This window comes from Oncorhynchus keta, chromosome 35 (genome assembly GCF_023373465.1).
Source record: "Oncorhynchus keta strain PuntledgeMale-10-30-2019 chromosome 35, Oket_V2, whole genome shotgun sequence".
NCBI lineage: Eukaryota > Metazoa > Chordata > Actinopteri > Salmoniformes > Salmonidae > Oncorhynchus > Oncorhynchus keta.
In genome coordinates this window covers 56321791-56345546 of record NC_068455.1, presented here as the reverse complement: position 1 = coordinate 56345546, position 23756 = coordinate 56321791, and the positions used below count along the sequence as shown (strand labels likewise).

Here is a 23756-nt window from a genome sequence, read left to right as displayed (position 1 = left end):
AAGGCAGCTGGTTGGAAACATTACATCAACACTTGCGCTTCGGTTGCCTGAGCGCTGCCTTTGTCAGACAAGCGCGGGAAAGACTTACGAGTCAAAAACATACACCTAAGTGCGCATGAAGATGCCGCTTTCGAGTCGGGCAACTTAACCTTGCGTTTTAATCTATTAATGCTTTGTGTGTCGGGAAAAAAAGGAGAAGATACCTGCATAAATGTATTCAGACGGTGCGAATAAGAGGAGGGGAATTAGGGGATTAGGAGAATTAAACCAGTCTCTCATCTGGAGACGTTTTCATGGGATACGCTTTGGGAATGTTACGAGGCTGGGATTGGCGGAGAGAGAGAGAGAGAATCAGCAGAGACAGCAATCACACACAGTGAAGAACAAGAGGCTACAGAAAAAGAGATAAAGCGTATAGAGAATCAACCGCGCAGGCCTTGATCAAAGCATTGCACCTCCACAGAACAGGGCTTTCACATTCCCGTCTGTTTGAGGACGTTGGGAATCTATCAGGAGGCCAAGCAGGAGAGGAGTCGGTCTCCATCTCTCTGTCCAGGGGAGAGGAAAAATGCATGAGCTGTGGAGGCAGAGGAGAGGAGATGAAGATGGAGAGAGAAAGGAGAAAAGAATATAGATACGGAGAGGGAAAAAAGGTGCAGAGAACAGCATTGCAGGGTTGTTCATCCTCTCCATCTAGTCGCATACTCCTTTCCTCTGGAATGAGCAGGATATCCGGCCTGATCCGCTCCACTCTCCCCACAGACTCCCTGGATGTGTGCGATTTCTTTCCTGCCCAAGGGTGAGCTTCGGCAGGGCAAAGCCAGCTCAGCGGCACCCCTCTGTGGGGAAGAAGGTCGCGGGTGGCAGAGGAGCATCGCTCATCCTTTTAATTAAACAGCGGGTCACAAGCGGCACCTTTCGGTGTGGGCTCTTGTCGTGGCGGGGCTCCCCTGGCTATAACCACACATGAACAGAGATCTGGGGATTGTGGGATTGTAGAGGAGAACGGGGGGAGGATAATCCCCCTGAAGTCTATGAGACGATGACGACGCTAAGAGATAACCGCCACCGCTGCATGCTAATTTACGAAACAGAGCCCAGAGCTCCAAGCAGTCAACACAACTGCACCCGCCCAACCAACGTCCTATTCCTACTGTAGTAAATACACCGTTATGTAACGCATCCCAGATCCCAGCAACCAGACAGAGCCAAAAGAGACTTCACCATCTGAGAGTGGGCGGAATGGAAGGTCAGATATAGGACTTCATTAGACATTATCTAACTGGCTCTGGGGAAATCGGACAGTGGGATTCTCATTTCAGCCAGAGCCTCGTTCCCGTCAGAGACAAAAGACAAGGAAGGAGATGGCTGACAATGGTGATACGGTTATTAGGGAGCATCTAGCTCCTGTCTGGCTGCTATGCAGGATAGAGGTCTGAATCCCTGCTCATTAGCGACACATTTATTTATGTATACAGGACAAGTTAATTGGGAGTTCATCAATCATTCGACGAGGGCTTCCTGCCGTTGCTGGTGGGGGTAAAGCGCAATTATTACAGTGATGTATGAGTCTCAACGTCCTCGTTTTTTTTTTTTTTTTACCTCTGTCCCTCGCCATGTTTCCATGGAGACCCCCTCGCCTCCTATCCCCTCGCCACCTGGGCCAAATGTGGAACAACAGCAGAGATATTCGTTTGAATTCTGGATTATTAGGCCCTATTTTGCATTTTCAGTGCTGCGTTTCAAGTACAGTAGAGGGTAAATATGAGTACAGGCCCATTTTCATAAGTAGTTGAAAGTTGTGGGTGGTCACAGCTACTGTAGGGTTAGTGTGTGCCCTTTGCACTCCTAAAATGCAGCTTAATATACTGTGCATCAATATGTGTACAAGTAGCCATTCAAATAAATCAGTATCTCTTCCATATCATTTCAAAAACAGATTCCCGAAGGCTAACAGAAGCAGTGTTTTTTTTGTAACAAGCATGAGCGGTTTCTTCTGCCGACTTGCTGCGTGGCTGCTATACCGCTAACTCCAGGTTGTGGCAGCATGGTAAAAGGGGTTGGCCTCCCCGATGCGCATGGGCCGTGGCTGTTACCCCCAGGGCTCCTCAGGGACCCAAGTCCTGCCTGCCGTATGTTGAAAGTGATGAGACCGAATTGAGTGTGAACAAGCGAAGATGCTGTTTTTGATTCCCTACTACAAAGCTTGCCAACTAGAGTAGGGCCTCCCGCCTGCTGTCTCAACCTGCCTCCTCTGGATTGTGTTAGAGCTATACAGCTGGAGTATGGGCTGGATATTGGAATTTACTGCGATTTGGACTACATTATTTGGCTTTACTGTGAGGATGTTTTAGTCAAGTGGAAATGGAATTGTCCTCCTGTTGTTTAAGATGTCATTGATGTTTTCTTTGAAGATATGGGGCAATTTGGACTATAGTTAGAAACTACACATTGCTCTGGTCTAGGGATGAGTGTGGTAAGTTGAAAGAGTTGAGCCAACCCTTGTTTCTAGGAAACCATAGACACAATGAATTCTGTGTCCAAATACATAGGAAGAGGATATAATTTAATGGAGTCTGTGGAGGAAGAAACTACATGGAAAAAGTGATACGCAAGATAGGTCCAAAAAGCTATTTTTCACCAAATCAAATGAATTTATGGTGTTACAGGTTTCGTGATGCTTGGATCTAAACCAAAGTAGATCATTTCATTTTTATGTTTTATTACTTTTTACATCAGTAGGGGTCTCCATAAGCTACAATATGAGGTCCTATACCTAAATGTTTGCCTTGGGGTATGTTGAGCCTGTGGCCACCATACTCCATACAAACGATGATTACATTTAGTCAGTGTTACGCATAATATGCATAGTATTTGTACAATGTTCCATGCATATATGAACTCAAGATTGTAACAATGAAAATGCACTGAGCAGACATCAAGCCCTGTGTGTACAGACGTAAAAACAAGCAGTGATCTAAAGCCCCCCTTGAGGTTCTGGAGAGAAGAGAAGAAGTCCATTCGATGCAGCAGCAAGGTTGACTGGCTACTCAGACTCTTGCTCCGGCCAAACGCTACGCCAACGCCCACGGACGTTAGTTTCTTCTCTGAAGTGAGTCTGAACCGGAGCACCTCCGCGATGAGTTCTAGAATTGAAAATCATTCTAGACCTTCTGATTGGCCCCAGACACTGATGTGCTAGGCCAAAGCGTAATTCTTGAAAAAAAAATGTGTCACCGGCTGATAATCTGATTGGTTACAGATGATCCAATCGCTGTTGACTTTTCTTTGTACAAAACACCCCTCATTTTGAAGTCACCACAAATAACTTGAAGGATGGCAGTCTCAGACTGAGGTATGTAGCGAATGATAGAGCAGCGGAATAATTCAGTTTGAGTCGTCAGGCAACTGAGGTGCTATTGAACAGAGAGATCTAGAGTAGATCCGAATGTAGGCATACATTTAAGATTTGACCTATCAGCACCCTCGCCCACGGTCACAGGACACCACAACCCACTCTTACTCTACCCCATCCCTGATCTCAATTTACCCCATATTCTTTTGGGCGAGCTACGTTTTCAAAAAACTGTTATGTTTAGATGAATTCTGTTAAAAGAAAAGTCTCAATTTATCCCACTCTCCCACTCCTTTTTGTATATCCTCCAATATTGTTTGCACAAAAACTTCTCAACTCACAGTATTTCCTTTTGACTAATAAAATGGTAAATATAGCTCATCTCCTGCCAATTTGCATTTGACCATGAATCTATAAACATAATGCTAATGACATCTATGGAAATTGCACAATAATCCCCCAGACACTTCCTTTCCCCCACTCTGACAACGCACAGGCACTTAATGCAAGGCCATAATCTGTTTCACTCCAGCAGACAACAAATAGGATTTCACATTTTGCAATTACAGCAACACCCTTTGATTATCGAGCGAACAAACCTTGAAATGTGACACAACTGGCCTGACCGTCTATGGATCCTGCGTCTTAAAACAGATACCACCTTCCACATTATCATTGATTGAGGAAACAAATGGCAGATTTAATGATGATTTAATGATCCCGATCATCTTCTGATAAGTGTGTGTGGGGGGGGTCAATATATATATTACAATATCTAGCAGGCTATCCCTCCACTATAGCTAAGGGCCTAAACATAGTACGCTTCTTTCTTTCTCTAGGTCAGTTATGGGAAATGGAGGGAAGGTATTAATATCCGGGCGGCCATTTTGCCATAGCTCATTTAACCTCTAATAACCGTAGTGAGAGTGAGGGCTCCAAAGAGCTGGCGCTGCCGATGGGGGTGATACTGGAGAAAGGCCAGGGTCATCATCAATTATAAAAACAACAGCCCGTACAGGTGACACGCAGCCCCTTTTAAATTGGAACCTCCCCGATGCTCGAAACGCCGGAAAATCATTGGTTACCAGGAAGGGCAATGAACGTGCGTGCGCGCTAGAAACAGAACGTATTACATGTAAGAGTATTATATGGTTTTATGAGTATCAAAATGCTTTTCCTTCTTCGTTCCATTCCTTCTCTCCGACTTGAAAGCCATTTCTTTGTGTCAGCCCACATTCTCTCTGGTATCTTCCGACAACTACATCAAAGCTCGGCGGCTTCCAGACCTGGAGCTCAAGTAAGATGCACTGACAGGAAGGAAGAGGGAAATAATAGCACAGTTCTAAGGTACCAATGGGACTGTTGATGATGGCAGCAGAGCCAACCACCCCCTTTTCTCCATTCTCCCGCTCAATAAACTTTCTGAAACGTGAACTTTCGTTATAGGTCGATTCGTTTTTCTATTCCGACACATATTCTTGATCATTAGCTGACTGGAGAAAAATATAGCACAACACAAAATCAATCAACGTTATCTCTTCTTCAGGAAATGTTAACCTTTTTACTGCGTTTTCCATCTGTTGAAATGGGAAGATACAAGTGTGTTGACACGTTTCCTTCTGTATTTCTGTTAAATTCCCTTCAGTACCCAATAGTAAATAAAGGTTCAATTTTTAAAAAAGAAATAAAACAAACTATGGAAGCAGTTCATTGACATGGCTTATTTTCACAGCCGAGCTAAAACAGCCAGAAATTGCCTTGGTTAGGAAAGCCATTAGATGTCTTAAACCAACTAAAAAGAGGGAAAGAGAGACCTTTACATTTTCACCAGCGTGCTAGATAAAAGGAACAAATACACAACTGCCCTGGCGCTAAGGAATAATGACCCAATTTACATTGCTCAAACCAAAGAACAGCTCTGAAATAAATGAACATAGACACAATGAATCTCTCTCTCTCTCTCTCATATTTATCCCTCCCGTCCTCTATCTCCGTCTCTACCCCATCTCTTTTTCCTCACTCTATTTCAAAAGGACAAATGTTTCCTGCAGTCACAGTGGCATCACATTGGTATTCTGCTCTCAATTTAGCCAAGAGCCAGGCTGTATCTGCTCTCAGCAACCACACACAAGCAATCTAACACAGAGCGCAGAGAGCGCACAGAGAGAGCGCACAGAGAGAGAGAGAGCACAGAGAGAGAGCACAGAGAGAGAGCACAGAGAGAGAACGGAGAGAGAGAGAGGAGAGAGAGAGAGAGAGCACAGAGAGAGAACGGAGAGAGAGAGAGGAGAGAGAGAGAGAGAGAACAGAGAGAGAGAGAGAGAACAGAGAGAGAGAGAGAGAGAGAGAGAGACAGAGAGACAGAGAGACAGAGAGACAGAGAGACAGAGAGACAGAGAGAGAGAGAGAGAGAGAGAGAGAGAGAGAGAGAGACAGAGAGATGTAGAAATGAAAGGGATGGAGAAATAGAAAAACTGATAGAGGTTAAGGGGGAAGAGAGGGAGCGGGGACTGTCGGACCAGTGCCCAGACCAGACCAGCAGTGGTTGCATTTGGAATTCTCGAGGTCCTGGCAAACAGCAAAGACAGAGCCATCCTCTAGCAAGAGATGAAAAAGTGGGTCTTTGTGTGTGTGTGTGCTTATGAGGTTGGTCAATTCCACACAAACACTAACAGTTCATCAAACACATTGTGATCGGAGAGTGAAAACCTGCACATTTTGATGACTTTGATTTGCTGGACTACGACTATAATATTAATGACAGCCTAAATGCTGACTTTCATGCAGCCCTACTTCAGATCTACAAAAAAAGACAACTTCAGCGGCCGCACAGACTAGATGTATTTTTGATGCAGTTGCCACATCCTCATTACTTGAAACATCCAATGCATCATCTCTGGTGAAGCTCATCTCTGATAAACTTATAGCCCCAAAAAATCTGCACCGGCTTACACCGGTTTACAGTTTACCTGATCTCCCAAATTACAGGGCATTTCATCATATTGTACATTGGAGGTGTTCTGTGCCCCATTGATTATAGCAGTTAGCTTTCTGAATATAACAATAATGTCAAGAACAGTGGGGAAATGCAGGCTTGTTCAGTGTTGGTAGTGAAATAGCTACACACACATGTATATGTATAAACACTTCTGTTTGGAAATGCAAACGAACAAAGAAAGTTGTACAAATGCCAACGACACAGACGGATGCATACAGAATGAGAAACAGAGCAAGAAAGAAAGAGGCGGAGATACAGACAGGGTGAAGGGAGAGGTAGATAAGTGGTGCAAGGGAGCGGCGGACAGAGGGAGAGCGATAGTGAGACAGAGAGCGAGATAGGGGAATGGGGGGGGGGGTCTGGAAATGCTGACCGCGGGTAAAGGTGAGGAAAAGATAAGTGGTGGGAGTGAGAGAATGAGTGAGAGAGAAAGGCGGAAGGGGTGGGGGTGAGAGAGATGGAGAGCAGAGATAGCTTGAAGAGAGAGAAGAGATAACCAGGTGGGTAGAGGAATCGCTGCAGGATGAACAGAGAGAGAGAGAAATAACAGAGAAGAGAAACAGAGGAGAGGGAAAACACAGATAATTCAGGTGATGAGATGTGTCAGAGATAGGAGCGGCAGAGATTTACAGTCAACAGAGTTTGACATAAGCTGACAGGAGAGGAACAGATTCCAAAAGCAAATGGCGGTGAGTGCAGAGAGCAACAGAGGGGAGAAATTACATTTGGGGGATGGAGGAGAGAGAGAAGCGATGGAGAGAAAGGGTAAGCGAGAGAGGGAAAAGGGGGCTACGTGTAAACATTTACCTTTGCTTCTTACATCCCGCCATGTTAACATGCATAGCTTAACTAATCGCAAATATTACATTACAACATCAACATCAAAAACATTTCTGATCTTGTGGCCTTCAGTGGTCTCACAGTCTAAACCGCTGCCCCTGGAACACATGGACCGCTGCAGCATGGGTTCAAATCTGTCCCACTGCTATTTCAGCAAAAACTCTTTCCCACCATCTCTCCTCTATCAAATAAAGCATAAATTGCCCCAAAAATATACCTAACCTTTTTTTCCCCAGTAAAATGTCTAAATCAAATGCTACAAAACAACCCTGTCTCCTTTATCAGTTAAACGATGGGAACTTTGACAGAGAAATAGCTGCAACAGCCTGTATCGTGCACCTGCACCATGTTTCCCCGACCTCCTTCTCCAGAGAACAAAAGGATGAGAATCTCCATTCCATCTGTTTCTGTTCATTTATCACACCCATCTCTGTCTGTGCCAAGAGAAGAATGGCCTATATTCCACAATACATTCTCCCACAATATAGACATCACACACGGGCCTGCTCTCAAAGTGTGAGTCACTAGCTTCCACTCTTAGAAAGGTGCTACAGTGTATAGAACCTAAAAGGGTTCCTCGGCTGTGAGCAAAGGTCGCCCCTACCAGGTGACGTGGAGAGGATCTGTGTATGTACTCTCGCTATTGGTGTCCCCCAGGGCTCGGTTCTAGGCCCCATCCTCTTCTCTCTGTACACCAAGTCACTTGGCTCCGTCATATCCACACATGGTCTCTCCTATCATTGCTATGCAGATGACACTCAACTACTTTTCTCTTTCCCCCCTTCTGACACCCAGGTGGCTACACGCATCTCTGCATGCCTGGCAGATATCTCAACGTGAATGGCGGCCCACCACCTCAAGCTCAACAAGACGGCTCTGCTCTTCCTCCCGGGGAAGGCCTGCCCGCTCAAAGATCTCTCCATCACGGTTGACAACTCCACAGTGTCGCCCTCCCAGAGCGCAAAGAACCTTGTCGTGACCCTGGACAACACCTTGTCGTGACCTTGGAAAACACCCTGTCGTTCTCTGCAAACATCAAAGCAGTGACTCGCTCCTGCAGGTTCATGCTCTACAACATCTGACTATGACAATACCTTAGACAGCAAGCGGCACAGGTCCTAATCCAGGTACTTGTCCTCTCCCTTCTGGACTACTGCAACACACTGCTAGCTGGGCTCCGCGCTTGTGCCATCAAACCCCTGCAACTTATCCAGAACACTGCAGCACACCTGGTTCTCAACCTTCCCAAGTTCTCTCATGTCACCCCGGCTCCTCCACTCACTCCACTGGCTTACAGTCGAAGCTTGCATCCACTACAAGCATTCATGCTCAAACCCTACACCCCAACCCGAGAACTCTGTTCTGCTACCTCAGGTCTCTTGGCCAATGTTCCCTCAAAGCTGTGCACTGGGGCGGAGCTCCCCTGGGACTGCCGCGCATTATAAATATCAGTGTGGGCAGAAAAGCACGAGATTAGAAAGTAGAGTTAAGTTCAGAGTTTTCCCCGTTAGTTAATGCTATCACCGTTTCCCTTTCCTGTGGGAATTGTGATCGAATCAACCCGCAATATTTAATGCCATATACCAAAACAAACTATGCAAGACTTAGTAGGCAAAACTAACTATGCAAGTGATTTTGTTGTAGGCAGAACGCATCGTATTAAGATTCTATTGCATTGACATGCATGACTCAGGCCTGGACTCTCCACAGACCAGTGCGCCATAACCAATCAGAGCTACAGCAGGCCTATATGCAAATACACCATCTCCATATATGGATCTGTGCAATTCACTTTGAACTTGTCAGGACCCGGGTCTCCGGAGTGAGAAACAGTCACTTAACCAACTGAGCCACGAATAGTTGGCAGAACCCAGAAGATGAGGCAGACACAGCAGTACTTGAGACGGTGTATTTAATGAAGTAAAAAGTGAAGTTCTTCAGGAAAACATGTAACTCCACAACCTCAAAAGGAATTCCACAAGAACAAAGGTAATCCTCCAAGACAAAAAGCCTAAAAAAATACTCAAAAACAAACAAACAAGAACAAAAAACAGAATTCCACAAGAGAGTCCACCGGGATCAACAAGAGTTCACAGAGTACTAGGGCTGGGTGCTAACATACAAACACAGAGCAAAGGACTGAGGAAAACAAAGGGTTTAAATACAATCAGGGGAAACGAGGCACAGGTGCAAATAATAATGGGGATCAAGGGAAAACAAAAAGGTCAAAAGGCACAATGGGGGCATCTAGTGACCAAAAACCGGAACAACCCTGGCCAAATCCTGACAGAACTGGACTGTGTTTACAGCATGAGCGGTCGCGCTTGTTTTTTACATTTTCTAAATTTTTATTTCACCTTTATTTAACCAGGTAAGCTAGTTGAGAACAAGTTCTCATTTACAACTGCGACCTGGCCAAGATAAAGCAAAGCAATGCGACACAATGTACAGTGAGTGCAAATGCCATGAGGAGGTAGGCAATAAATAGGCCATAGTAGCGAACTAATTACAATTTAGCAGATTAACACTGGAGTGATAAATGAGCAGATGATGATGTGCAAGTAGAGATACTGGTGTGCAAAAGAGCAGAAAAGTACATAAAAACCATATGGGGAAGAGGCAGGTAGATTGGGTGGGCTACTTACAGATGGGCTATGTACAGCTGCAGCCATCGGTTAGCTGCTCAGATGATGTTTAAAGTTAGTGAGGGAAATATAAGTCTCCAGCTTCAGCGATTTTTTTGCAAATGCAATTCAATTCATTTTTGCAATTCAGCAGAGAACTGGAAGGAAAGGCGGCCAAAAGAGGTGTTGGCTTTGAGGAAGACCAGTGAGATATACCTGCTGGAACGCGTGCTAATGGTAGGTTTTGTTATCGTGACCAGTGAGCTGAGATAAGGCGGAGCCTTACCTAGCATAGACTTATAGATGACCTGGAGCCAGTGGGAATGGCGACGAATATGTAGTGAGGGCCAGCCGACTAGAGCATACAGGTTGCACTGGTGGGTGGTATAAGGGGCTTTGGTAACAAAACGGATGGCACCGTGATAGCAAACTGGATGCAGTCTGAGTAGAGTATTGGAAGCTATTTTGTAGATGACATCGCCAAAGTCGAGGATTTGGTAGGATAAGCAATTTTACTAGGGTAAGTTTGGCGACGTGAGTGAAGGAGGCTTTGTTGCGAAATAGAAAGCTGATTCTAGATTTGATTTTGGATTGGAGATGTTTAATATAAGTCTGGAAGGAGAGTTTATAGTCTAGCCAGACACCTATGTATTTGTAGTTGTCCACATATTCTAGGTCAGAACCGTCCAGGGTAGTGATTCTAGTCGGACGGGCGGGTGCAGTTGAAAAGCATGCATTTGGTTTTATTTGCGTTTAAGAGCAGTTGGAGGCCATGGAAGGAGTGTTGTATGGCATCGAAGCTCGTTTGGAAGTTAGTTAATACAGTATCCAAAGGGCCAGATGTATACAGAATGGTGTCTTGATATATACAGAGAAAAGAGTCGGTCCGAGAATCATGTGGTACCCCCATAGAGACTTCCAGAGGTCCGGACAACAGGCCCTCCGATTTGACACACTGGACTCTGTCTGAGAAGTAGTTGGTGAACCAGGCGAGGCAGTCATTTGAGAAACCAAGACTATTGAGTCTGCCGATAAGAATGTGGTGGTTGACAGAGTTCAAACCTTTCGCCAGGTCGATGAATACGGCTGCACAGTACTCTCTTTTATCGATGGCAGTTATGATATCGTTTAGTACCTTGAGCGTGGTTGTGGTGCACCCGTGACCAGCTCGGAAACTAGATTGCACAGCGGAGAAGGTAAGGTGTGATTCGAAATGGTCAGTGATGTGTTTATTAACTTGTTTAGAGTTCAAAGTGAGAGCTAAATGTAGAGACGTGCACATTTGTACATGTGTTCATATCCTTTGCTAGTTAATGAGTTATTAGGACTGTTGTTGATCATTTGTAGTCAGCAACGGGGGAGTGATTGTTTCCTAGAAAAGCACAAAACGTGCATCTTTGGAAGGCAAGTTAGGTAAAGAGAGTTTTTTTTGTCTTAAAGGGGCAGTGTTGTATTTTGAGACAGGCTTCAATAACCTAAGTAGCCAATAGGCAGAGGGTAGCATAATTTGTCTGATTCTCTGTAATAATGGTATGGGAATAATGATGCATTTTATTTTGAAAGTGGTTTCTTGCATCAAACAACATTTTCAGTCACCTCCTTCAGTGGATAAACAGGTTAATGTCAACCCCTGAATGCTTTTTTCAAAAGTCTAATGAAATGTAGGCTACACTGAACACCACACATTGGCTGCTTCAATATACTGAATGATAGAACAGCTATTTCCATGTTAAAATGTTATGGGATGCATTTTCACCATTGCTTTTGACGGTAGTAGTCAGAGTAGCCTATTTGACCACTGTTAAAACTAACTTAAAGCGGGTGCAGCCTCAGTGATTATGATAAACACGTGCTGGAAGTGTCATAGAATTTGCGCTCAGCAGACCTGATATTTGCTCAGTAATGAAAACAATTTGAGGGAACTTTACTCTTTGCCTCCCCCCCCCTAAGGGAGGGCAGCTCACGCTCAGCCCAGTCCAAGCTCTTCTCTCTCCTGGCACCCCAATGGTGGAATCTGCTTCCCCCTGAAGCTAGGACAGCAGAGTCCCTGCCCATCTTCCGAAAACATCTGAAATTCTACCTTTTCAATCAGTTTCTTAAATAATCCTCCTCACCTCAACCCCCACCCCCCAATTAAATTTTTATAAAACCAAACCAGCACCTGCATTGACCCCTCCCCCCTTCTCTGACTCTACTGGTAAAATGTACTTTCTATGCCTGTTTTATGTAGTTGTCCCACCTAACTGTATAAGAGTGTCTGCCAAATGACTAAAATGTAAATGAGAACCCTTTGAATAAACCTTTTTGGTTCCAGATAGAACCTTTTTGGATTCCATTTAGAACCCTTTCCACAGAAGAAAGCCCCAAAAAACTTTAGAATCCTTTTTTCTATGAGTGTAATATGGGTTCCTTCCAAAGGTCAAAGGTAAGTCTACATTAGAATAATACATACACATTAGCACTGGGGGCTTGCATGCTTTGCACTGCTTTGAAGAAGAGGATTACGGTACACTATGTTAGCAAGCTTGCCTCTTACCTATATTATGCTAAGGGTTTTTTCCTAGTACTGAGCCGAGCCAAACCAACATGGACTGAGATGTCCCGGTTATGCATTCACCACAGTTGCTGGAACCATGCTAAAAAGGAGCATTCGAAACAACTGGTATTAGCTAGTCAGCCAGGTCATGGTCTCACCTTCCTTGCAGTACTTTCCCTTGTAGCGGGTGTGTGTGCAGTCACAGTGCACCTCGCCATACTGGATGGAGCAGAAGCCTCCGTTGAAGCAGGGGTTCTGCTTGGTGCACAGATACTCCAGGTCACTCTGGATGCCCTGGCTGTTGAGCAGGGTAGGGGGCATCTCACCCACCTTCAGGTTGGAGATCAGGCCCAGGAATGGGGGCTCGTACTTCACCGTGCTGGACGTAAGGGCTGAGAGGCGCACGTCGGGCGGAATGCCACCCACAAACAGGTCACTGACCACCGCCATCTCCTTCCGCTTGGACTTGACCTCCGCCACCTTGGTCTCGCCGTCCACCATGAGCAGGGTCTCGCGGAAGTTGCGTGTGAGGAGCACCATGTGCCAGCGGTCGTCGTTGACCCGGGTTTCCATGTGTAAGGTGGCGGGTTCAGCGCAGTGGATGGCGAAGCGCAGCTGGAGGCGCCCGCCGGCGATCAGCAGCTCCATGAAGTCGCAGTTGCCGCCGTCGTCCAGGTAGAGCACCAGGGCCTTGCTGATATTGGTCTTCAGACTGAAGCTCAGCTCGCCCACCGAGCCTGCCTCCCAACGCCCGTAGCGGGCCCACTGGCCGGGGGCCCCGCCGAACTCCAGCGCCCGGGTCGTCACCAGCAGACTGAGGAACGCCAGGGGCCACGCGGGAAACCTCAACCCCCTCGTCATGGTTGTGATCCCAATCCTAAATCCCGATCGTCTTCCTATTGGTTCAAATCCTCCACACAGGGACGTAGCTCGGCCTAGCGTAGTTGCAGCTGTCGTTGTCGTTTTTTAAGTGTAAATAATGGTTGTTATGTCTGGTACTCGCTAAGGAGAGTTCTCTAGGCTGGGAAAAGTGTGGGAGAAGCAAGACCCTCACAGAACCCAATTCCAGATTCCTACCCTGCCGATTCAGCAGTTCTCTCTGGATTTGCTCTATTTCTCTGCTGTTTTATCCGGTCTCTCTTCTCCGTCTCTCCATTGGTTGGTGCCTCTGGGACTCACAGGGAAAAACGAGAACGGTGGACTGGCAGGGGGAATTCCGATAATTTTACACACAACGTTCCGTCCCTCGACTAAACTCCTTATTCCAAATAGAAATCCCAGTCCTTGGAATCCAGATATAGCTTTTTAGGAAAACTAAGTCAATTTTGTGGCAAGAGATACTGTCAGTCTGTACGTGTTCAGAGATTCTGTTTTGGGGAAAGGGGGGAAAAGGGGAGGTAGAGAGAGCACTGAGGAGGAGTGTGTCAGAGCTGTCTGGTGTTACATGGACAGCAGGGTATGTTCATGACTCCAATGGCATTAACCCCTTCCTCTCCTGAAGCCTCTGGTTGGTCCACCACAGCTTAGGCTGGCCTGGGTCCCCTCATTGTCCCCACAGTCATGGATCTGGAAGAACACAAACAAAGACATTTTGTTAGACCACATGTAAACCTGGTGCTTTGTTTAACTGAGGTGCTTCCGTGAACCACACTCACGTGATTAGTAAACTTGCACGAGACCTGAAGATTTGCATTAGAATGCCTAGTCTTGTGGCACACAGGAGACCCTGGTTCCAATACAGTCCGACGCACATGCATATCCGTTTATTGTTGTTTTTGTAGTAGTAGTAGTAGTAGTAGTAGTAGTAGTAGTAGTAGTAGTAGTAGTAGTAGTAGTAGTAGTAGTAGTAGTAGTAGTAGCAGTAGTAGTGGTAGTAGTAGCAACATATGTATAACTGAAGTCAATATAAACCCAACATGTAAAGTGTTGGTCCCATGTATTCATAAGCTGAAATAAAAGATCCCACAAAAAGCTTATTTTTCTAAAATTGATTTCCTTGTATGAACTTTAACTCAGTAAAATCGTTGAAATGATTGCATGTTGCGTTTATATTTTTGTTCAGTATAGTAGTAAAAGTTTATGAAAAATAAGCATTACAATCGTCCATTTGAGCATCTGCTTTGTCGAGGAAATATACAAATCAAGACATCGACTACTCAAATGAATGTCCTAATCATGCAATTCCCTACTGGTGATTTCTCCGTTGGAAGTCTGGACTAGTGAAAAATGTGAATATGTCGGGTATGAAGTTCAACATTCATGTGTATGATTTACTAATAGCCTAGCGGGTGTATGTCAACAGCCGCTCAAAACGCCTCGCTCCATCCTGAACTGCCAAATACAATTGCTCCTAAACACAGTGCATAAAGAGCCATGGAATAGAACGCTTACTCCAAATCCATAGCTTGACTTTCAAAACCAGTGAGCAATAAAGTGATCAATAAATCGCCATTGCATGAATGCACGTGCTGTAGAAAACCAACCGTGTTAATGTAGGCTTCATGGTCTCCACCTAACTGCGCACACACACACACACACACAAAGTTTTCTCTTCAGCAGGGTGCTTCGGCATGGAGTCAATGGCTGCCAGGATAGCCACTCTTGACCCTTGGCCCTGGCTTAATCCGTTCACATTATTTCTCAAGAGATATTTAATTTCCCATCGCAGACAGTTGACAATTAAACCCCTCCTTGTCCCTGATCACACTCACTCAGGCCATGCTTGACTGCCTGACTTCAGAATGACAACTAATGATGACACTCTCCCTGAGCGAGAGAGAGAGAGAGAGGGGGGGGGGGACAGAGATAGAAAGAGATACTGTAGAATGACAGTGACAGAGAGAGCAAAACAGAGACCGAGAGAGAGAGAGCATATGAAAGAGAGAGAGGGAGAAAAGGGCTATATTTCTCGAAGTAATGTTCACACGCACCAGCGTGTCATGCCTTGAGGAGAGAGAAGAGGGAAAGCGAGAGAGAGAGAGAGAGAAAGAACGAGGGAGAGAGCGAGAGAGATAGCTGATTTATTTGAGTTACTTACGGATGGGAGCCAATGCTAGCTGCGTGTTTGCATAAGATTGTCTGCTCTCACACACTTCCCCATAAATTAAGCCCTGTATAATAACATTCATAGATCAAAGCATTATTGATATATGGACAGTTCCAGAGCAGATTATGGAGCTGTGACTTCTAATAAGAACCGATGCCAAGGGAGAGAGACACGGCAGAGGGCCTCCTCGGAAGGAGGAAGATGCATCTCTGAAAATGCACATCTATATTTAAGATATTCAAATGGGCCAAATCTGACCTTAACAAAATCACTTCACTAGGACACACTGTATACTTTAAACAGCTGACATTACAAACCATTGTGATTAGTTGGCTGCAATAGCAACCACAATGAAAATAATTGTGTGTTTATATAATTGACAGTGGGGATTATTTATTTTAATGAAGTGTTATGTATACTGTGTTTCCCCGATGGGTAACTACAATTGGAATATTCCCTCCTCTTTGCATTTATTCATTAAGTTGTTTTTTTTTACTGTCTGGGAATCTCTGCATGGTGTAATGGAAAGAGGGAACATCTCCAGATTGTGCTGTATTGTTTTGGTAGGGGCTTTCTGTTTTGTATGGATAAAAGTGTACTGTCTCTTTTGCCTTGTGTTGGGTGGTTATTAGGAGCTCTGCACGGACTGCCTGGTGATAGTCTCAAATCCCAAGGACACTGAGAGATAACAAGCCTCAGGAGAAACACTAAAGCCCAAAGGGGGTGTGTGTGTGTGTGTGTGTGTGTGTGTGTGTGTGTGTGTGTGTGTGTGTGTGTGTGTGTGTGTGTGTGTGTGTGTGTGTGTGTGTGTGTGTGTGTGTGTGTGTGTGTGTGTGTGTGTGTGTGTGAGAGATATACAGAGAGTGGAAATATTTTTGGGGGAGACATCCTTATACCGCAGCGGGGCTGTTTTTCAATCTACGAGACCAAATGAGGCCTGATGTTTTGCGTTTTCTCCAAAACACTTTTCTGACTGCCAGCAGGACATCCATTTGGCTTTTCCTATACCTCGAGAACCGTGGGTTGATACTTTCTCACACGCCATGCTTTTCTGGCTCTCCGAGCCAAACCGTCTAGCCTGAAGCAAGCTGAAACAGAACAAGAGGCTACGGCAATCCACGCACGTCCCTGTACCCCTGACCCCTTTTCCTCAGCCGAACGATGCCTTGGCAACTCGTGAAGCGGACTCTGACCCCATTACTTTCACATCATTGCATCGAAAGCCTCGACAGAGCTAGGGTTGCTTTCTGCCTTTTATTTTTTGCCCGGTTCAGGGTTTGGAAGCAGACAGTAGTGTTTCATGGGGATCCAGCAGTGTTAAACTCCTCCAGGCTCTTTCCAAAACCCTTCAGCATCTTTTTTTATCCCAATGATATCAAAAGCTGTCTCTCGCTGAAGAGGGTCAGGGTGTTGGTAGAATAGTGTTCTGTGCTCGAAGTTGTTGTTTCACTTATGGCAGTGGTTATGGTTGTTGTTTGTAAGGATACTATACCGCATGTTCCATCTGACTTGAGACACACACAAGAAAACAAGAATGTATACAAAGCGAAGCCGGTTCAGAAGGGAAACCCAAGTGTGGTCGCATCAGCGATAATGCACCAATTAGATGAAAATCTAATCAAAGTTTATTTGTCACGTGCGCCGAATACAACAGTGAAATGCTTACTTACAGGCTCTAACCAATAGTGCGGAGAAAAAAAAGTGTGTGTGTGTGTGTGTGTATGTAAGTAAAGAAATAAAAAAAACTGTAAAAAGACATTTGAAAATAATAGTAGCAAGGCTATATACAGACACCTGTTAGTCAGGCTTAGATAGCAAATGTTCCTTTTTTCCAAAAATATTATTTTTGTAGGCGAAATAGCTCCCGTTTGTTCATCATGCTTGGCTGAGAAATCGAGCGGAAAATGCTACCTATACAACGCCAAACTTTTATCAAAATTAACTCCATAATATCAACAGAAACACGGCAAACGTTTTTTAGGATCCATCCTCAAGGTGTTTTTAACATATATATTCAATAATATATCCGTCGAGGTAATTGGTTTCTCATAAGAAGCGATTGGAAAAATGGCTACCTCAGTATTTTACGCAAGATTTTCTGCGGGAGACACCATGTGACCACTTGCTATATATGGTCCCTTACAGCTATTCTTCAATGGAAATGCGTAAAAAGACGTCACAATGCTGTAGACACCTTGGGGAAAACGTGGAAAACGTAAGCTCATTCGTAGCTCATTCAGTGCCATATAAGGAGTCATTGGCATGAGGCGGTTTTAAAAAATGCCTCACTTCCTGGTTGGATTTTTATCTGGGTTTCGCCTGTAACATCAGTTCTGTGGCACTCACAGACAATATCTTTGCAGTTTTGGAAATGTCAGTGTTTTCTTTCCAAAGCTGCCAATTATATGCATAGTCGGGCATCTTTTCATGACAAAATATCTTGTTTAAAAAGGGAAAGTTTTTCATCAAAACAATTTAATAGCGCCCCCTAATGCATAAAAGTAACTATGCATATATGGTGAACAGAGCGTAGCAGTAGCGTAAAAAAAAGGGTGGTGGGACACAATGCAGATAGCCTGGTTAGCCAATGTGCGGGAGCACTGGTTGGTCGAGCCAATTGAGGTAGTATGTACATGAATGTACAGTTAAAGTAACTATGCATATAAGATAAACAGAGAGTAGCAGCAGCGTAAAATAGGGGTTGGGGGTGGTACACGATGCAAATAGTCCGGGTAACCACCTGTCTTATGGCTTGGGGGTAACAACTGTTGAGAAGTCTTTTTGTCCTAGACTTGGCACTCCGGTACCGCTTGCCATGTGGTAGTAGAGAGAAGTGTATGACTGGGGTGGCTGGGGTCTTCCTTAGGGCCTTCCTCTGACACCGCCTGGTGTATAGGTCCTGGATGGCAGGCAGCTTTGCCCCAGTGATGTACTGGATCGTACGCACTACTCTCTGAGGTGCCTTGCAATCTGATGCCGAGCAATTGCCGTACCAGGCAGTGATGCAACCGGTCAGGATGCTCTCGATGTTGCAGCTGTAGAACCTTTTTAGGATCTCAGGACCTATGCCAAATCTTTTTAGTTTCCTGAGGGGGAATAGGCTTTGTTGTGCCCTCTTCACGACTGTCTTGGTGTGTTTGGACCATTCTATTTGTTGTTGATGTGGACACCAAGGAAATTGAAGCTCTCAACCTGCTCCAATACAACCCAGTTGATGAGAATGGGGACGTGCTCGGTGCTCCTTTTCCTATAGTCCACAATCATCTCCTTAGTCTTGGTTACGTTGAGGGATAGTTTGTTATTCTGGCACCACCCGGCCAGGTCTCTGACCTCCTCCCTATAGCCCGTCTCGTCGTTGAGCAGGTCTACCACTGTTGTGTTGCAAACTTAATGATGGTGTTGGAGTCGTGCCTGGCCATGCAGTCGTGGGTGAACAGGGAGTACAGGAGGGGACTGAGCACGCACCCCTGGGGATCTCCAGTGTTGAGGATCAGCGTGGCAGATGTGTTGCTACCTACCCTCACCACCTGGGGGCGGCCTGTCAGGAAGTCTAGGATCCAGTTGCAGAGGGATGTGTTTAGTCCCAGGATCCTTATCTTAGTGATGAGCTTTGAGGGCACTATGGTGTTGAACGCTGAGCTGTAGTCGATGAATAGCATTCTCACATAGGTGTTCCTTTTGTCCAGGTGGGAAACGGCAGTGTGGAGTGCAATAGAGATTGCATCATCTGTGGATCTGTTTGGGCAGTATGCAAATTGGAGTGGGTCTACTTCCATGCGGTCTATTTAAGTTCACCAGTTCTGCACATGGCTTCCTCGATGCCGGATGTTAAGCTCACGCATGTGCTGGTGACAGACTCTTTTGCTATCACTCTGACACACACACTTGGCACTTGGCATCCTAGTGAAGCTGGGGCTATAAATCTCCGCTCCTGAGAGAGGTGGCGGTGTCTCTTCCATCAGGCAGTCTGGTGCTGCTGCTAATTAACCACAAATCCATGCAGACCCACTCTTCATATTCAGAGAGAGTGTGAGAGCGAGTAGAATAGTAGTGGGGGGAGAAAAAAAGGGGTGGATATAGCAACAGAGAGGGAGGAAGCAAGAGGAGGGAGAGCAGAATAGAGGGGGAAGAAAGAGACAGACAGTCAGACCGAAATAGTGGGATTTCAAAACAGTAAGAGGGAGAGGAGTGAAAGAAATTGTGGATGCCAAAATCAAACAGACGGTCTCCATTTCAGGGCCAAGATCGAAAAGCAAACAGTATATGGCACAGTGCCTCAGTCAGTACCATTAGGCAGTGCTACTCAAGGCATGAGTTAGTATAGAGCAGGGGTGTAAACGTTTAAACATTACGTTTAAAATGAAATTAGGAACCTTAAAAACAATGTGTTTTTTCCCCCCACCAAATTTGAATCACAGTGCAGTTATCACAAAACACACTATTTTCCGTGTCATAGCCTAATTAGATGATAGGCTATGAAGGCCTGGGGAAAGTTGTGTAAGCGCGAGGTTCAACTTCTCCGCAGTTTTGGAGCCCTGGCGACCACCATGTAAACGGCGTGAAGCGAACCCGTGCAAATACTGTGTGTGATTGTGCGAGAGCGAAGTGTTGTATGTGGCTCATCTCAATATCCTACTTCTTCGTGGATGATTGGCTCTGCTTTACGGAAGTTGCAAGACATTAAAAGCCAAGAAATTAGACCTAGTGCATGGTTCTGACTAGGCAACTCGCCAGTCTCCTTCGTTCCAAAAATACGGTGTCTCGGGAGTTGATTCCTAGCGGGTTCAAATCTTGACAAATTGGAGTCGAAACCGGGGATCGACGTGCAAGAAGTTGAGTCTTTCCCACTACGTTGTCTCTGCCGTTAACGGTTGGATGGATTTACTTTTGACACAGAAATATACTTAACGGTTAGTTATCCTGTATGAGACGTTTCTTCTTTTTTTCTGTGTCTGTGAACAAGAGAAAAAAGAAAGAGCAATGTCTTGATAATATCCCCTTTAAGCTCATCAATACCCAGCACATACTAGCTGAATGCTTTGTTACATTCCCATTAATTCCCTGCAAGTCCAATTACCCCGGTGCTCCCTAGTCAACTAGGGATCATCACAGCCCCCCCCTACGTCTTCCCTCTCCCCCACCACAGACAAGCCCAGCCACATCACTTAGTTCTGCTGACAAGTCACTCCAGGGTTGAGCGCACTCATAGCTCGGAGTTTCTGTGCACAATCGATGGAGAGATCTCACGCCTGGCTATGGAAGCTAGGGAATTATTCCCAGAGAGCTTATGTTGTATGGTAGAGGAGACCATGAGAAGGCTATTTTAAGCAGCGATCAACACTCTACTAAAATGCCAAGCCTCCCTCCAAGGAAGCACACGCACAAATGCAAACACACACACACACACACACACACACACACACACATTTACAGTGGAACTGGCAGCACTACATGACATCTAAAACTGTTCATATACACTTGCAGGAAGAATATGACACTTAAAAACATTTTCTGACAAGCATGAACTTACATATGGTCATTTTCACATTTGAAATACATCCTTAGAATTTTGGGCAATTGCATATAGTGAGGCATTTGGGAGAATTCAAGAGTGATATAGAGTGGAAAAGTGACCGTGCATTTGGACGGTTAATCAACCTTGCAGTAAATAAAACACCTGCCTCTTCCAGGACTGGAGTCTACGCAGACCGTGCGCCATAGCCATTCAGAGCTACAGTAGGCCTTTTGCCACGCGGGCCTGCCATCAGTCACTTTGAACTGGACTGTGTGTTTACAGGCAGTAGCAACAGCGCGACTTTAGATCAGTAGAACACATTCGCCAAAGGCCATAAAATACACCTGAATGGATTTTCTACAAATATATAAATACCACAGGAGTCCTCTTACATTTGGGAACTTTACAATTGATCAAACAACCATGAAAAGGGCAGGCTCTCTCCCACATCAACAACAACGAGATCAACAACTAATGCTAGACAGAGCAAGAAAAATTATTTTTCAGCGAGTTGGCAGTCCAAATTGCACTGATAAATGATGGGGAATAATGAAGTTGGCTAGCTTGCTACTTCCAGACAGAAATGAGAATCCCTCACTCGGACCGTTTGATTCGCCCTAGCAGAGCTGATTAGGCTGTTTACATGTTATCTAGAGCGTTCGTGACTAACTATTCCTTTTTTTTGCCTACGTTCACTGACACCGGTCCTATTCAGCAGCGGTTTTTTGTTTTTACATTTTATAATTGTTTTATTAAATATTAAAACATACAATATAACTCCAGTGAAGCCGCTCAACATTTCCATTACAGACTCCCAACATTTATTTATTTTTTTATTTTATTTTTCACCTTTATTTAACCAGGTAGGCTAGTTGAGAACAAGTTCTCATTTACAACTGCGACCTGGCCAAGATAAAGCATAGCAGTGTGAACAGACAACAACACAGAGTTACACATGGAGTAAACAATAAACAAGTCAATAACACAGTAGAAAAAAAGAGTCTATATACATTGTGTTCAAAAGGCATGAGGAGGGAGGCGAATAATTACAATTTAGCAGATTAACACTGGACTGATAAATGATCAGATGGTCATGTGCAGGTAGAGATACTGGTGTGCAAAAGAGCAGAAAAGTAAGTAAATATAAAGAGTATGGGGATGAGGTAGGTAAATTGGGTGGGCTATTTACCGATGGACTATGTACAGCTGCAGCGATCGGTTAGCTGCTCAGATAGCAGATGTTTGAAGTTGGTGAGGGAGATAAGTCTCCAACTTCAGCGATTTTCGCAATTTGTTCCAGTCACGGGCAGCAGAGAACTGGAAAGAAAGGAGGCCAAATGAGGTGTTGGCTTTAGGGATGATCAGTGAGATACACCTGCTGGAGCGTGTGCTACGGGTGTGTGTTGCCATCGTGACCAGTGAACTGAGATAAGGCGGAGCTTTACCTAGCATGGACTTGTAGATGACCTGGAGCCAGTGGGTCTGGCGACAAATATGTAGCGAGGGCCAGCCGACTAGAGCATACAGGTCGCAGTGGTGGGTGGTATAAGGTGCTTTCGTAACAAAACAGATGGCACTGTGATAAACTGCATCCAGTTTGCTGAGTAGAGTATTGGAAGCTATTTTGTAATAATAATATAATAATATATATATATTATATTATTATTTTGTAGATGACATCGCCGAAGTCAAGGATCGGTAGGATAGTCAGTTTTACTAGGGTAAGTTTGGCGGCGTGAGTGAAGGAGGCTTTGTTGCGGAATAGAAAGCTGACTCTAGATTTGATTTTAGATTAGAGATGTTTGATATGAGTCTGGAAGGAGAGTTTACAGTCTAGCCAGACACCTAGGTACTTATAGATGTCCACATATTCTAGGTCGGAACCATCCAGGGTGGTGATGCTACCGCACGCCCGACTCCCAACATCCAGAGCGACCCACAGGATCAACCAGGGTCAAGAGCCCCGCCTTGACCCTCGACAGATCTCCCACCAGAGGAAAAAACGTGGACCCGAACCAGCGACCTATCAGCCACTGGCCCAAGCTCCCAACCACCAACCATCTACGATACCCCACATACCCCAAGATGAACAAACGACAAAAAAAAGAGAAATGCAATGGAAAAACAAAAAGGACATCAAGGACAACAAAAATCAAGGCCGACTGCATTCGTTAGAGTGCATGTCTGGCGCTACTTATGTGTGTGTGTGTGTGTGTGTGTGTGTGTGTGTGTGTGTGTGTGTGTGTGTGTGTGTGTGTGTGTGTGTGTGTGTGTGTGTGTGTGTGTGTGTGTGTGTGTGTGTGTGTGTGTGTGTGTGTGTGTGTGTATGCAAGCACTTGCGCAGCCTCAGGCAAACAGGCATTGGATGTAACAGCGTTGCCCCTCAGTCTCATTCAAACATACTGCCCCTGAACAAGGCAGGTAACCCACTGTTCCGAGGCCGTCATTGAAAATAAGAATTTGTTCTTAACTGACTTGCCTAGTTAAATAAAAAGGTCAAAATAAAATAAAAAAATAGCCACCAAAAAGTGAAATGAGGGGGAAAAGTCACTCCTCCAATGACATGACATCCTCCTAGCAGCTATCTAGCTAACATTATGCTCCGTGTTTTTAGCTAGCCTATTAGCCACGTTACGACTGACTTCTGATCATTGCCCTCGCAAGTTTGACTATATTGACATTCCCAGCCTCAGTTCTATTTCAGTTTCAAAAAATGTTGAGTTATTGAAACTGGAACAGTGCATCTCGAATGGAGACAGCAAACAACGTACCAGACCAGCTGGGATTTACATCCTGATAGCAATAGTTTTTGGGGCTACCAAGAAATGTATCGGTGAATTAT

The 23756-nt window shown here is 45.0% G+C and overlaps 1 protein-coding gene across 1 annotated transcript in view; it reads right to left on the bottom strand.

The window, feature by feature from the left end:
- Positions 1–23756, bottom strand: part of LOC118368670 (neurexin-2-like) — a 991707-nt gene that overhangs the window by 881376 nt on the left and 86575 nt on the right. Inside the window, exon 3 of the mRNA XM_052497154.1 lies at positions 12512–13919. Coding sequence (XP_052353114.1) covers positions 12512–13214 — 703 coding nt within the window. The 5' untranslated portion in view covers positions 13215–13919. The remainder of the gene's footprint in view (positions 1–12511; positions 13920–23756) is intronic.